Source organism: Solanum stenotomum, chromosome 4 (assembly GCF_019186545.1).
Source record: "Solanum stenotomum isolate F172 chromosome 4, ASM1918654v1, whole genome shotgun sequence".
In the NCBI taxonomy this organism is placed as follows: Eukaryota; Viridiplantae; Streptophyta; class Magnoliopsida; order Solanales; family Solanaceae; genus Solanum; species Solanum stenotomum.
The window spans coordinates 3,818,816-3,833,869 of record NC_064285.1 but is presented as its reverse complement, the minus strand read 5'-3'; the positions used below and the strand labels follow the sequence as shown (position 1 = coordinate 3,833,869).

The 15,054-nt window shown below is 29.8% G+C and overlaps 2 protein-coding genes across 2 annotated transcripts in view; one reads left to right on the top strand and one right to left on the bottom strand.

Moving 5' to 3' along the window:
• The window catches only part of LOC125862970 (WD40 repeat-containing protein HOS15-like), a 24,569-nt gene that overhangs the window by 2,289 nt on the left and 7,226 nt on the right, over positions 1-15,054 (bottom strand). The window lies entirely within an intron of this gene.
• LOC125862972 (serine carboxypeptidase-like 11) lies at positions 5,830-9,745 on the top strand. The gene is made up of 14 exons (XM_049543104.1): positions 5,830-5,951; positions 6,345-6,490; positions 6,578-6,654; positions 6,751-6,870; positions 7,438-7,540; positions 7,610-7,647; positions 7,733-7,831; positions 7,929-8,015; positions 8,115-8,243; positions 8,925-8,996; positions 9,084-9,214; positions 9,304-9,417; positions 9,509-9,554; positions 9,662-9,745. The coding sequence occupies exons 1-14, from the start codon at positions 5,830-5,832 to the stop codon at positions 9,743-9,745; spliced, it is 1,368 nt and encodes a 455-aa protein (XP_049399061.1).

The following is a 15,054-nucleotide window of genomic DNA, read 5'->3' as shown; positions in this document are numbered from 1 at the left end:
GAGTAGTTCCAGTTATGGTTGCGAAGCTCGTGGAATGACCTTTCCAACGCCACCGAGTTTGCTCGATTCCAAGTTCGTAGGAGGGAGTTACGCCCTTTAGAAGATGGGCAGTTGGAAGGGAAATCCGTCCGGAAATTTAGGGGCATTTTGGTCTTTTCCCAAATTCTTTCTCTTGAGGCTACATGGTGTGTTAGGCTGATTTGGATCATTTCTTTTATCCCATTTTAAAGAGAAAGAGTTAGGGTTCTTGAGAGGAGAAGAAGAGAAGAAGAAGAGAAGAAGAGGAGAAAGGAGATCAACAAGTTTCCGTCGTGGATTATCGTCGGGGGTGATCCTTAATAGGTATGTGAGTTTTTTTTTTTTTTGTGTGGGTTGATCCTTTCCCTCACACACACCAAGTTTATTCCATGATTTGAGAAAAGATTGGGAATTGTTGTTGAAGTGTCGAAGTTGTTAGTTGTTGTTGATATTGTTGTAGAGGTTGTTGAAGTTATTGTTCGTTGTGAGACTTGATTGGGTTGTGCATTTAAGTTGAAACCTATTGTATGTTGAGGGGATTATGATTCTAAGAGCTATGACCCTTTTGAAGTTTGATTCACCATTAATTCGCAGAAGTTTCTGGGCTGTCGGTACCCATCTACGGGCCTGACCTACGGACCGTAGATCGATTGACGGTCCGTACTGGTCAACCGTCAATTGGATCAGGAGTTGGGTTTTTGGGGCTTCGATCTATGGTCGCGACCTACGGTCCGTGACCTGACCTACGGACTGTAAGTCAGGACAGTAGGTCAATACTTAGTCATTTTCTTAAATGAATTCTGGGGAAAATCTCTGACGCGATCTACGGACCTGCAGTACGGACCGTAAGTCCATCTACGGTCCGTCGATGGCATCCGTAGGTTCCACCTGTGTCACCAGAAACCTGAAGTCTCAACCAAGTTTCCCCCATTCTTTCTCACTTTCTCATGCATGTTCTCAAGTATTATACCTATGTTGTATGGTTGTTCCGGCATTCCAAAGTACGTCTAAGCATTTAAGAATCCCTCCATAACATGTGATCGAACACCTGGAATTCATAATTCCGTTTTCAAGGAAAGATAGTTCTCAAGTCAAGTGAAGTCAAGCTTAGAAGCAAGCAAGTCCTTAAGGTTTTCCAAGAGCCTTCATTGAACGTTTTAACTTCATTTTAAGGCTCAAGTTCCAAGTTAAGTATTGAGTTTCAAGTCAAGTCATAAGTTAAGAGTTTCATGTTAAGTTAAGAGTTTCACATCAAGCCAAGAGTTCAAGTAAAGTAAAGAGTTTAAAGTTGAGTTCTTTTCTCAAAGGTATTAGGGAACTATGTATTCCCAAAGAAGTTTTAAAGAAATGTTTTTACATTTAAACAAGGTTGGAAACTGAGATTTCCAAAAGAGCCTTCGGGCTAGTTTTGAGTAATTATCTCATATCAGCAGGAAGAAATGTGTTTTAAAAACATAAGAGCCAGTACATTTTTGGGAGTAGTATCGAGCACCGAATTGGGGGAGCGTTCAAAGAACCCACAGCCCCCATAGAACTATGTTAGCCACCATGGATAGAAAAGGATCATACTTTTTAGATGAATCCTTTTCAGATTAGACTAGTGGATCCATTAGGCAGTTCAGGTCTTATACCTTTGGCCGGGTATAAGATGCTCTGGCAGTGTGAGGTCGATCGCTGTATCATCACTATAGCTCTTATGTGATGGTTGTCGGTTAGAGAAACTCCCACAGCAGTTATTGTATTTTTATATACATCAGTTGATTGTATTTCTATATACATTTCAGGCTTATTGTATCTTTGTATACACACAGAGTTTATAGCATGTTTTAAACAGTCTTTCTTTATATCACACTTGTTTTAAATTGCCTTATATTGAAAGAAGTCAGTCAGGTTGAGTTGAGTTGAGCCAGGTAAGCTATTCAGTTTCTTCCAGATTTCCTTCTAGCCTTTGTTGCTTAGTTTTCCAGCTTGCATACTCGTACATTCCATGTACTAATGCCAGTTGGCCTGCATCGTTTGATGATGCAGATTCAGGTACCCCGGATCAGCATCTTGCACATCATTGATCCAGCTGAGCACTCCAGAGTCAGTGGTGAGCCTCCTTGCATTCCGGAGGACTCAATTATTTTGTGTTCTTAGTTTTTGTTTTATTAGGATGTTGCGGGGTCTGTCCCAACATCCATCTCAGTATTTTAGAGGCTTCATACACAGACAGTCAGTTAGTTAGTTTTGAGTCTCTCATCTATATATATATGTAAATATTCTATTTTGAGATTCGAGTTGCCTTTATGGCCATATTTTATAAGTTAAGTTGTTTTGTAATATTGCATTGGATTGAGTTATTCTGTTGAGGTTTCCGCTGAGTTAAGAAAGCCAGGCCAAGGGTTCGCTTGGGGCCAGAAATGGTCTCCGGGTGCCGGTCCCGCCCAGGGTGTAGGCTCGGGGCGTGACAAAGGAGCTCAAAAGGGTATGGGAGATAGCTTTTCAGAGGTCCTTTTAGTAATGGAATGATGTTAGAAAGAGAAGGTTAATGTTCTTATCGTAATAATGATGGTGTGATAATTCTATCTAAGGTTATAAATAAGGAGGAAGAGCCATAATGAGGGTTCACTTAGAAACCAGCAATGGTTCTCGAGTGTCGGCCACGTCCAGGGTGTAGGCTCGGGTCCTGACAATTTACCTTTACACATATGGGCAATTTAAGAATCACCCAATATGACTCTATAAGTAAATGAAGAATGGTTCGAGTCTTAACATAGAAATTTTTGGGGTGTAACATTCTCTAACACACAACCATCACTATAAGCAACGTGATGATACAACATCTCACCCACACTACCAGATCAGTCATATACCTTACATGGGTATAGAACATCTCAATTAAGTGGATCCACTAAAGCTATGCTCGAAAGCAATAGGGAGTCATCTAAAAGTATGATCATTTGCCCATGTTGGTACATGGTTTATGAGGAATGTGAGTTGTCTGAATTCATCTCCATATCAGTGCTCAATACTACTCCCAATAAAAATATACTCATGCTTAAGTGAAAATACTATTTCTCTATTTTTTAGGTAATTACTCAAAAGCTCATCTTTAAGAGGCAGTATCTCAATTATCTCTGGAAACTCTTTTAACTCTTTATGAAAATCAAAGTTTTCTTTCTCAATGTTAAAATGATACATTTGGAATCAATTAGTCCCCTTATACTTTACTGTAAATCATTCTTTAAACTCTACTCAAAACTCGTTTTTACTTTCTCAAAATTAATTTAAGATAGAAGAGTTAGGTTTTAAAATTATCAATAATAGGGTTCATGCTGAAAAATAGACATGAACAATAAACTCAAGAATCTCAATGCAAGATATAACAACTCAAAAGTTAGGAATATATAACTCAGAACTCAACAACAAAACTCATCTCAAGAATTATAAAAATCAAGTATGTAACCCTAGATTATTCTTTATTGATAGAAAGTAGATGTAGGGCATGAGGAGGAACTCAGTCCATCACTATGAGTAGTCTTACATACCTGGAAGAACGATGTTATTGGCGAAACTCGGAGATTGGCTTGAAAACCCTAGTTTTCTCCTCTTGGATCCTTGCTCTAAGACTTGGGAGTGTTAATGAATGTAAAAGGACTGATTAACATTGTTTATACCCTTAACTAGGTATAAAAATATTGTGGTTGAGGCTTAGAAGGAGTGGAAAAAGACTAAACCGCCCCTCTTAAAAGCTGACGAAAACCTTCTATGGGCCATCTATGGTTTGTGGTTTGTTTTACGAACCATAGATCCCATCCGTGGAATTCTTATTAAATTTTAAGGCTCAGAATTTCATTCTATGAGTCCAAACTACGATCCATAAATTGATTTGTAGGAATGGGACCCCCCAAAATTTGACTTCTCTGAAGTTTTCTACGAGTTGACAGTGCCAGTCGTCGAAATTCTACAGCCCGCAGAAGCAATTCGTAGGAATTGACTCAACAAACTCTGTTGTGGTAGTCTCTGATAAAATGGTCATAACTTAATACTCTGAACTCGAAATGAAACAAACTTAGTGGAGTTGGAAAGAAGACTCATAGACCTTCAATTTGATAGGTCATGGGTAGGGGTGTACATAGGTCGATTTGGTTTGTTTTTCATTAAAAAAAACCTAAACCAATTATGTCGGTCTATTAAATCTAAAAACCAAATCAAACCATATAAAGTCGGGTTTTTCGTTTTCGGCATTAGTCATTTCTTTTGGAGTTTTTTGGTTTTTTACAACTATAAGGTGTTTGAAAAAGAGAATAAACATATTTTCACTTACATGTGTGATAAGCTAAACTTTAAAAATGTTAAATGAACAGAAATCTTTAAAAAGACGGTAAAATTCACATGAGTACAAAATACTTTTATTGAAATATCAACGTTCATTATGTTAAATTAATAAGATTAAAGGCTACAGTCAAACTAAATACAAACAAAATATTTACAAAGTAAATTATTAACTTCGAATTTGAAAAACTATAACAATATAATTGTAACTTCTGATCTTACTACAAAATAAAATATTTACAAAATTTTACAAGCTCAAATATGAAATAATATATCTAAACATTGAAAACTATAAACTAACTAAAAATATATTAACAAAGTAGATTATAAATAATATTTTTTATCTATAAATAAAATTATATATATATATATATATATATATATATAATATTATGTCGGTTTGGTTTGGGTTCGGTTTGACTTTTTTTCTTTTAATACCAAATTAGACCAAGAGTGATCAGTTTTTTTTTCAACGCCAAACCAATCAAACCAAACCACAAATCGGTTTTTTCAGTTTAATTTGGTTCATCGGTTCGGTTTGGCTTGTACACCCCTAGTCATGGGACACCTAATTCATTATGTGCTGAGAGATATGATCGTTTGAAGTTTACCTAAGTAGAATCTTATGTCAAAACTTAATCGTAAGGAAGTTTTCAACTCAACTTTGTGTTAGGGGATTCTTGTGACCTTTTCATATTCAAATTCATCCACACACTAAAAAATTGACCTTAAATCTCAAGAACATTTTAAGAATAACCCGATATGAATTTACACGCAAATGAAGAATGATTTGAACCTTAGCTTAGCAACTTTCGGAGTGTTACATTTACTTCTTTGAATTACCATGAAAATATTACTATACATCCATACGCCTTTGGAAGCTCCTAAAATCTAGGAACACAAAAATATTACAACATATTGCAACCCAAAAATATCATCATAAAGTAGGGGTCCATCTCATCTGAAAACTTTTCCTCTTCCATTAGCATAGCTAAATTTGAATAGGATGAATCAGCCTCAGGAAAAGTAAGCCCCCTTTCCTTGATTGAATTTGGCTTCGCTACGCTATTAGTTTTACAAACTAAATTAAATTTAGTAAATGACAACTGATTGGGGATAAGATTATCTTTCAATTTTGATATACATTATATAATTATAAAATATTTATGCAACAAAACATACCACATGGAGTATATTATAATTATGGTGTGAAAAAATAAACAATTTGCCACATGGAGTATATTATAATTATGGTGTGAAAAATAAACACTTTCTTTTATAATTATCATGTTGTTGACTTGTAGTTAACAAGTCCTAGAAATTAGGATCTGATTTCTAAACAAGGCCCTTAGTAGCTAACATGTTTTGAATAAATAAAGCTTGGATAAAACTTAGATTTTTCAATGAAAATAAATCAAATTCAATTTCAACTGTGGAAAAATTATATAACTAACATCCTCAGACATTAAATCTATAATTATACATATTTTTACAATGTTTCATCTTCTTTTTCTTTTTACTTTATTTCTACATGTACAAAGTGTTCCTCAGAATAGCTCAATTGTTGAATATCTTCCTGGTTTTGATGGCCCTCTTCCTTTTTATCTCCAGACTGGGTAATTAACTTCATATATTTTCTTCTATTTAATTTCTCATTAATGTGGAGTTTTTAGCTGTTAATTTCTTGAGTACTAGTATATATAATTTATGTTTTTTTTTTCATGTATCATGTTCAAGAGTCTTGTATCCACATAAATGTTATGATATATATGTCTGAGATCATAAGGTTTTAAAAGCCTTAGAACTCGTTTGAGTTAACGGATTGTAAATATATTGATTTTACAAATAAACAGTTATTTAGTTGGATAAAAATGGCAAAACTTATATATACTCCTTTTTTTTTCAATTTATGTGATATGATTTTCTTTTTAGTTAGTATAAAAAAGGATGACACGTTTTTATATTCAGTAACAACTTAACTTAGAAGTGATGAATTTTGAAATTCTCAGATACATCGGAGTTGGCAAATCGGAAGAAGTGCAACTATTTTATTACTTTGTTAAATCAGAATCCGACCCGAGTCAAGATCCGCTCTTGCTATGGCTAACCGGAGGGCCCGGTTGCTCATCCTTCTCGGGGTTAGCATACGAAGTAGGTAAATATTAAATAGATTTAAGATATAGAATATAAATTTAACGAGTGATAGCATGTTAGTTATCATCAAAAAAATTATTTTTTATAGGTCCATTGGAGTTTGGCCAAAAGGCATACAATGGAAGCCTACCAATTCTTGTTTCAAGTCCATATTCATGGACTAAGGTAACACTTAATTTCTAAATTTTTTCTTCATCCAAAAATACCTATATTCTTATGCACATTATCATGAAATAATGTATTCCTTATAATATTTGTTAGTTTGCGAGCATATTGTTTTTGGAGCAACCTGTTAATACTGGGTTCTCGTATGCAACAACTTCCGCATACGAGTGTACTGATCTACAAGCATGTGATCACGTCTATGAATTTCTAAGAAAGGTATATTTGATACATTGTTTAAAGTTCATGAACTTAATATATATATGTGGACTAGTAAACAGAATTAACTTTGAATTTTCATGTATTCCTCCATAAACTCCTCATTTTGCATTAATTTGCAACGAAATTGCTTTTCAATAGATTTTTCCCACATAGAGATGAAATTTAGGGTTAAATATGGGGCATGTGAACCCCGTTGTTCCTCTGTAAAATTAGATATTTTATATTTTTCTTTATTTGTTGGCATCCATTTTACAAGAAAGCACTTAATTGAATGTTCAATTATTTACTTAAAGGACTACGAACCTGTTCTCACTTTTTTTTTAAAATATATTTTAACTCTCCCTAGGAGCTCCCACCCCTTTTGCTCTCTTGGTAACTCGAACTCGCAACCTGAGGGGTGCTTACCATCCGAGCAACTCCCTCTCGTCAACCTGTTCTCACTTAATATACTTTTTCCTTCTTATTTTTAGAAATCATTGATTCGTCTTAACCATAAGAAAATGAAAACATTAACAAGTATAAAATAGAGATGCATTGTGAACTAACTCGCGATTTATTTTGCAGTGGTTTGTTAATCATCCAGAATTCATTTCGAACCCTTTCTATGTTTCTGGAGACTCATATTCAGGCATTACAATTCCAGTTATTATTCAACTAATATCAAATGGTAAGGACATGTTAATATTATGAATGTGTAGCTTCACTTGCCAAAGTGTTTTATGTTATGCAAATGCAGGAATTGAAGCAGGCAAAGAGCCATTAATCAATCTTAAGGTTTTATATTCCTTTCTTTTTGTTCAATTTCAACATTTATCATGGAAGAAAATATTGTCTTAATTTGATGGTAATATCCTCTAAGGGCTATTCACTTGGAAATCCAATAACATTTTTTGAGGAATCCAATTACCAAATTCCTTACTCTCATGGTATGGGGCTAATATCCGACGAACTTTATGAGGTTGGTTCATTCTTTATTTCGTAGTATATTCACTTTGTATCATATCAACACATTATACAATAACACAAAAATAATAATTTGAATCTTGTTGTATCAGTCGTTGAACGAATTTTGCAAAGGCGATTACATAAACATAGACCCTACCAACAAACAATGTGTTGAAAACTTTAAAATGTTCGAGAATGTAAGGTTATATTCCTTTTTTGTATTTGTAACATTTCGAATTTGTTTTAAACTTAGGTAATACAATAATAATTCATATTCTTGTAATACAATTTTGTAGCTTGTGAGTGGTATAAATGTTGCGCATATACTAGAGCCTGAATGTGGAACAGACACTGATTTCCACCCACCCCAATCGTCTAATGAAAGAAGGTCTCTTGAAGAGGATTTCATCTGTCAAGAAAGTCGTGTAAGTCTATTTCAAATACCTTAGTTATAACAGTCATTCATTATAATAATTTGATATTTTTCAAAACTCATTCTTTCACTAGTCATTTGTTATAACAATTTTTCATTATAACGGTACCTCTGTTTTTTTTTTTAATTGAAACTCAATTTTTCATGTTATATTATACTTCTCTATAATAACATTCTATCTACAACGGGCAGTAATATTTATTATAACAGTATACTCTTTGTAAAACTACCCTTTAAAACAGTCTGCATATTAAAATATTGTGTAATACTATTTTATAAGAAATATATTATGTACAAAAATAAATATTAAAATATGTATGATGATCATCATTAGCGTCATTCACATGGTAAATTTATCCCAAAAAAAATGCATTTAAATGATGATTGATGTCCATTAGTTATAGTCATAACTTTACCAATATTTGCATTTTTTAACATTCATATTCTTTCTAAATTTTTGATAAATTGATTAACAAATACATTTCTTTTTCTTGGTACACAAAATTATTAAACTAACTTTTTGCGTTCTATTGTTTATATTAACTTAATAAAATCAAAACGTTAAATATTGGTATACGTATTTAACAACCTCTTTTTATAACAATCATGAAATTTTTAAATAAACACTATCACTATAACGAGATTTGACAGTATATTTTTTTTTTTATTGTAGATCGCCACAAACAAGCTCGCCACTTATTGGGCAAATGACCCGAGAGTTCAAGAAGCTCTCCATGTTAGAAAGGTATTTCAATTCATTTTATTTGTACATGTATTGTAAATATTGCTAAGAACTATATATTAAAAGATTTTTTTGATCTTCTTTTATTAGGATACTATAAGAAGACCATGGACGAGATGTAAGCAAACTATTGCGTATACAAGTTACAAAGTTACTTTCAAGAATAGTATACCTTACCATGTAAATCTTAGTTCAAAAGGTTATCGATCACTTATATACAGGTCTAATACTTTCACAATTCATACTTTAATATGATTTAGCTAAAGTTACTATAAAGTATATAAATAACAATTTATTTTTTAATAAGCAGCGGTGATCATGACATGGTTGTTCCTTTCCAATCGACACAAGCATGGATAAAGTATCTAAATTATTCAATTATTGGTGAGTGGCGTCCATGGATGGTTGATGGACAAGTTGGAGGGTATGGTTCTTCAAGTTTTAGTTTTAAATTAGACAAGGCAATACGAATACGATTGTCATGAAATTCTAAATTTTATATATTTGATTTATAGTTACACAAAGTCTTACTCGAATCATATGACATACGCAACAATAAAGGTAAGAATTTTGTTCAACTCATTTTTTATATATACAATTATCTTTATTCTCAAACTCTATAGTTATTTCTCAAATGTTTTGTTCTATTTATTTATTTTTCCAATTAGGGAGGAGGGCACACAGCTCCAGAGTACAAGCGTGAAGAGAGCTTTCATATGTTTAAAAGATGGATAGCACAACAACCTTTGTAAATTTTTTTAACATATTATGTCCGTAATAAATTAATAGACAAAGGATTCAGTAGAAAAAGATCAAACACATACATAGTCTGTTAAAGTTGTCCTCATTTTTCATTTTGATACTTCATCTTAATCTTATTCCATTTAATTCTTAAATTCCAATTTTTTATGTACCGTTTAAACATAAAATACTAATTTTAAAGGAGTTCATTATCCTCACTTAGAAACGTCATTGGAGATAAGTACAAAAATGTCATTTGGCATGTCCTAATGTTGTCATTCATAAATGTTAGTAAGTATTTTTAAGGAGTTCATTATCCTCTTATTAAATTTGGACTACGATTTGTGTGAAAAGCTTCTTTATCTCCCACAAGATGATTATCTAGATTTTTAAAAATTTATGTATTATATTAACATTGAGTGTTTACAAAATATAGTGAACATTATTAGGGGGTTTGTATTGGTAGGTTTGGTTTAATTTTTATATTGTTAATTTGGTTTATTGGTTTTTTATTTTTAAATACGTTAAATTAATAGTTAAATCAATAAGATGTTTTTTATTGATTTTTTGTTTATCGATTATTGATCGTTAAAAGGTTCAATTTTCGATTTAATCAATAAGAAAATTCTTATAAAATAAATATATGACTTCTTAAATAATTTACAGCGATAGGACAATAATATAACTTTACATAATGATCATAAAATATGAATAATAGTAACTAACATGAAAAGAACTTTACAAGTGCAACACAAATAAAAAATTAGGACAATATTTATTAATATTTAATATTTATGTAGACATAAATAATAAATTATTATAATCTAAATGGGTTATAGATTTACCAATAATCCAAAATTAAAAAATCAAAATCAAATCAATAATTCAATAACTTTTTTTCATTAAACCATAAAGAACATGTTAACCCAATAACAATAAATTAATAAAAAAAAATTATTTGATGTTTACACACTTCTAATAAATACGAGTTGGAGTGTTCAATAGCTACGTAAAATATTTATATACATTTTGAAAGTTAAATTAAGTGTTCACTTATCGATTAAAATTAAATTTAAATATTTTTTAATGTATTATGCTCTTTCCCCATAATTTATGCTTTCGAAGAGTTTTTTTATGAGTCGGTCTATTGACTTATGTTTGACCACTATGTTTGCGTACATATTGACAAATAGGTAACACGTGTTTAAAGTGGAAGAATAGGACAAAAATCACTTCAAAAAAGTTTTGGTTTTTGATCGAATATTTAAAATTTTATTTTAAAATATCGAATATATAAAAATATTATAAATTATGATCATTTAAAATTTAAAATAGATAAAAATTTAATTGACTTTCGAAATTTTTGGCAACACATAAATTGGACAGAAGAAATAATATATATTACTTCCTCCATTCATTTTTATTTGTCATTATTTGACTTGACACACCTAACAATTATCGATATAGGTATTTTATTAAATTATCTCTATTAAATTATGTTTAGTATTAGATCTTAAAAAAGGATTTGGAGAACAAGTATTTAACGCTGAAGGCAAAACTTAAAATAAAATAGTTATATTTTCTTGATATATTCAAGTTGACAAATAAAAATGAAAATCTATTTTAAGAATAAGTAGTGACAAGTAAAAGTGAATAGTGAGATCATTTAATATTAACGTAAAAGTATTACAAATTGTAATTTAACACTTTGAAATATTTGAAAGGCATATAAAACATATTGTTGACTTTTAAATTTTTATCAATGCTACGGGTTATTTGAAAATTATATTTAAAAGATATTATAAATTACAGTAATAATTAACAACTTAAAATATTTTTAAAATATATAAAAATAAAATTGAATGACTCTTCAAATTTTATCTACGTTATATACATTGAGAAAAGAATAACATGAATTGGATTGGTACTGATACGAACTCTATATCTAATACTAGACACAAGTTGTTATTTTCTTGTCTCATGATATAGATAAAATTTAGAGAGTCAATTAAATTTAATATGATTTGTAAATATTTAAAGTTGTTAATGATTGTAATTTATAATACTTTTTACGTAATTTATAAATAATATATGTTACTTCTCTTGTCCCAATATATGTAGCACATATATAATTTTAAGAATCAATCAAATGTTGTTAATTATTAAAACTTACAAGATTTTTTATGAAATTTTTAAATTAAATAATACATATTCCCTTTTTTAAAAATATTTGAAGTTGTCAATTATCATGATTTATAGTATTTATTACACAATTTTTAAATATATAAAAAAAGTAAAAAATAAGACAAATAAATTAAAACGATATATATGGTTGTCAGACAGACATGTCGACCATGACCTGTATCCCATTCCCCACTGATATCATGAAACATGAGAATTTATCAAAAAAATTATATGATTTTAAGGCCTATTTTAAGTTGTTAATTATTGTAATTTATAGTACTTTTTTTACATAATTTTAAAATAATACGTAGTATATATTATTCTCTTTGTTTTAATTTATGTGGCATATATAGGATTTCAAAAATTAATTTTTTTTTGTCTTTTAAATATATTAAATTATTAATTATTGTAATTTATAATACCTTTTTAATGTAATTTTCAAATAATATATGTTACTTTTCATGTCCAAAGTTATGTGACATTGATAGATTTTTTGGAGTTAAGTAATTTTTTATATATGTATTTTAATTTTTTTTAAATTATTAATTATTGTGATCTATAATACTTTTTACGTCAATTTTAAATAATATATGTTTATCATCTAACCAATTTTATGTGGTACCAATAAAATGTCAAGAGTCAATCGAATTTTTTTTATATAACTTTTAAATATTTATGTTGTTAATTATTGTGATTTATAATATTATTTATATTATTCTTAAATCTATAACCAACAAAAAGAATAAGAGAAATAAATTTAATACAAAGAAAATACTAAATAGTAATGAAAAAATGAATAAAGAGTCGACGTTGTAAAGTGAGCCAATGGTTGGGCCCACACAATTCAATTTTGATAGGACATATAAGCCATTAGATAAATATTGATTGGTTTTTGTTGGGTCCAATAAAGAAAAGGTACAATCTTAAAGCAAGAGGATACAAAGGCTTAAGGAAAGAAAAAGTAGGAAGTTACGAAAATACCCTAGTCATATATATGTCTGCTTGTAGACTCTTCTACCAAAGTATATATAAGTACAGTAATATATATGGGATATACACATATATCAGGACCTTATCTATTATTATTATTATTATTATTATTATTTCATCAACAATGTTTTATCTTCTTTTTGTTGTTACTTTGTTTGTACATGTACAAAGTGTTCCTCAAAATAGCTCAATTGTTGAATATCTTCCTGGTTTTGATGGACCTCTTCCTTTTTATCTTGAGACTGGGTAATTTTCTTCTCTTTAATTTCTCTCTAATTATTTCTATTTTATGTATCATCAATATATCAAAGAGCTTCTAAGCTAAAGAGATATACTTATAACTTTTGACTGATTTTGATTTATAAGCAATATGTTTATCAAACGTGTAATAAGTCGAAAAATAATTTTAAACTAGTTTGACCAGTTTATATGAACGTAGTACATATATTTACTAGTGAATTTGTTTACGCTTAGTGTGATGATAAGACTAGTCAAATTTATTGTTATTGAAGTGATGTATTTTGAAAATTTCAGATACATTGGAGTTGCCAAATCTGAGGAAGTGCAACTATTCTATTACTTTGTTAAATCAGAATCCGACCCGAAGAAAGATCCGATCTTGCTATGGATATCGGGAGGACCCGGTTGCTCATCCTTCACAGGATTGGTGTACGAAGTAGGTACGTAAATATTAAATGAATTTAAGTTATATAGACCGACAATGTAAAGATGTTTATAATGTCTCGATGAATCGAGAGTATGTTAGCTTATAACTCACGTTAAATATATGTAATATGCTGTCATTCATAATCTAGAGAGGTAATTTGTATTCAAATTTTGTTATCATTGTTGTACATGTTTAGAGCTAATGAATCAACTTGTATTGTTATTTTTATCACATAGTTCACCTATAGTCCTATTTAGGGGTGTACAAAATCGAATCGAAAATCGAATCAAACCGCAAATTGAGTCAAATCGGAAAAAAAACCCAACTAGTGATTTGGTTTGACTTGATTTGGTATTGGAAAAAAAAAATTCGACTATATTTGGGTTGGTTTGGTTTTAACTAACAAAAATCAACTCGAGACCAAACCAACCCGAAATGATATATGTAATTTTAAAATTTTATTTTATACATAAAAATATTTACTTTAATATAATTTTAAAATATTTCTTATACTATTTCATAGTTTTTATCTTTTAATATATTATTTCAAGTTTAAAACATAGAATTCGGAATGGTCCAATAAAGATTATAGTTCATAGATGTTGATAATTATAATAAAACTTAAATCAAAATCAAATTAATACTAATGCAAAAAGAAAATCAATTCAACACTAAGAATGACGACAATATTGAATATTTGTTCTTTAGTTTTACATTGGTTTAGACAATTAAAATACATAATCTAATTTTAATTTTCCTTAAATATTTAGTAATGTAACTAATACTTATTAAACTTATTTTAGCATGATTTAGTACTTTTAAATTATGATCATTTTCATCATGACTTTGCAATATTATTTTATATGATGATTTCATTATTATTTTTTATTGAATATTATAGTGTCATCAGTACTCATCTCATATTTTGTGTCATTTTCTTAAGAAACACCTTAGATAATGGTATTTTGGTTGGACTAAAGAAATATTTGGAGCACAAGTTAATTATATGTTTGTACGCAAATTTTACAGAAAAAATTCAAAAATCTGAAAAAATTCGAGGTTTATTAGTTTGGTTTGATTTATAAATTTAAAATTTTTACATAAATAGTTTGATTTGATATTTGAAAAATCCGAACCAACCCGGTCATGTACACCCCCTAGACTCCTATTGTTTCGCCAACTTTTAAAATCAGTTTATTTTAAAATGTATACGCGGAAAGCTTTGGTATTATGTGACTCATATTTGGAGAAATTTAACTTTTGAATTCGCTTCTTTATTTAGGTCCATTGGCTTTTGGACAAAAGACATACAATGGAAGCCTACCATTTCTTGTTTCAAGACCATATTCATGGACAAAGGTGATACAAAAATAGCTTCTTTTTTTCTTTATGTTTGTTAAATTTATAGCATCAAATTAATCTATTCCTTGAACTAATTTGTAGTTCACGAGTATAATTTTCTTGGACGAGCCTTTAAAT

Bases quoted from the DNA above. Each gene is read 5' to 3' on its own strand.
- LOC125862972 (XM_049543104.1), top strand. From the start codon at position 5,830: ATGTTTCATCTTCTTTTTCTTTTTACTTTATTTCTACATGTACAAAGT. The intron at 5,952-6,344 runs GTAATTAACTTC...TGAAATTCTCAG, and splicing joins CCTTTTTATCTCCAGACTGG to ATACATCGGAGTTGGCAAAT. The intron at 6,491-6,577 runs GTAAATATTAAA...TATTTTTTATAG, and splicing joins GGGGTTAGCATACGAAGTAG to GTCCATTGGAGTTTGGCCAA.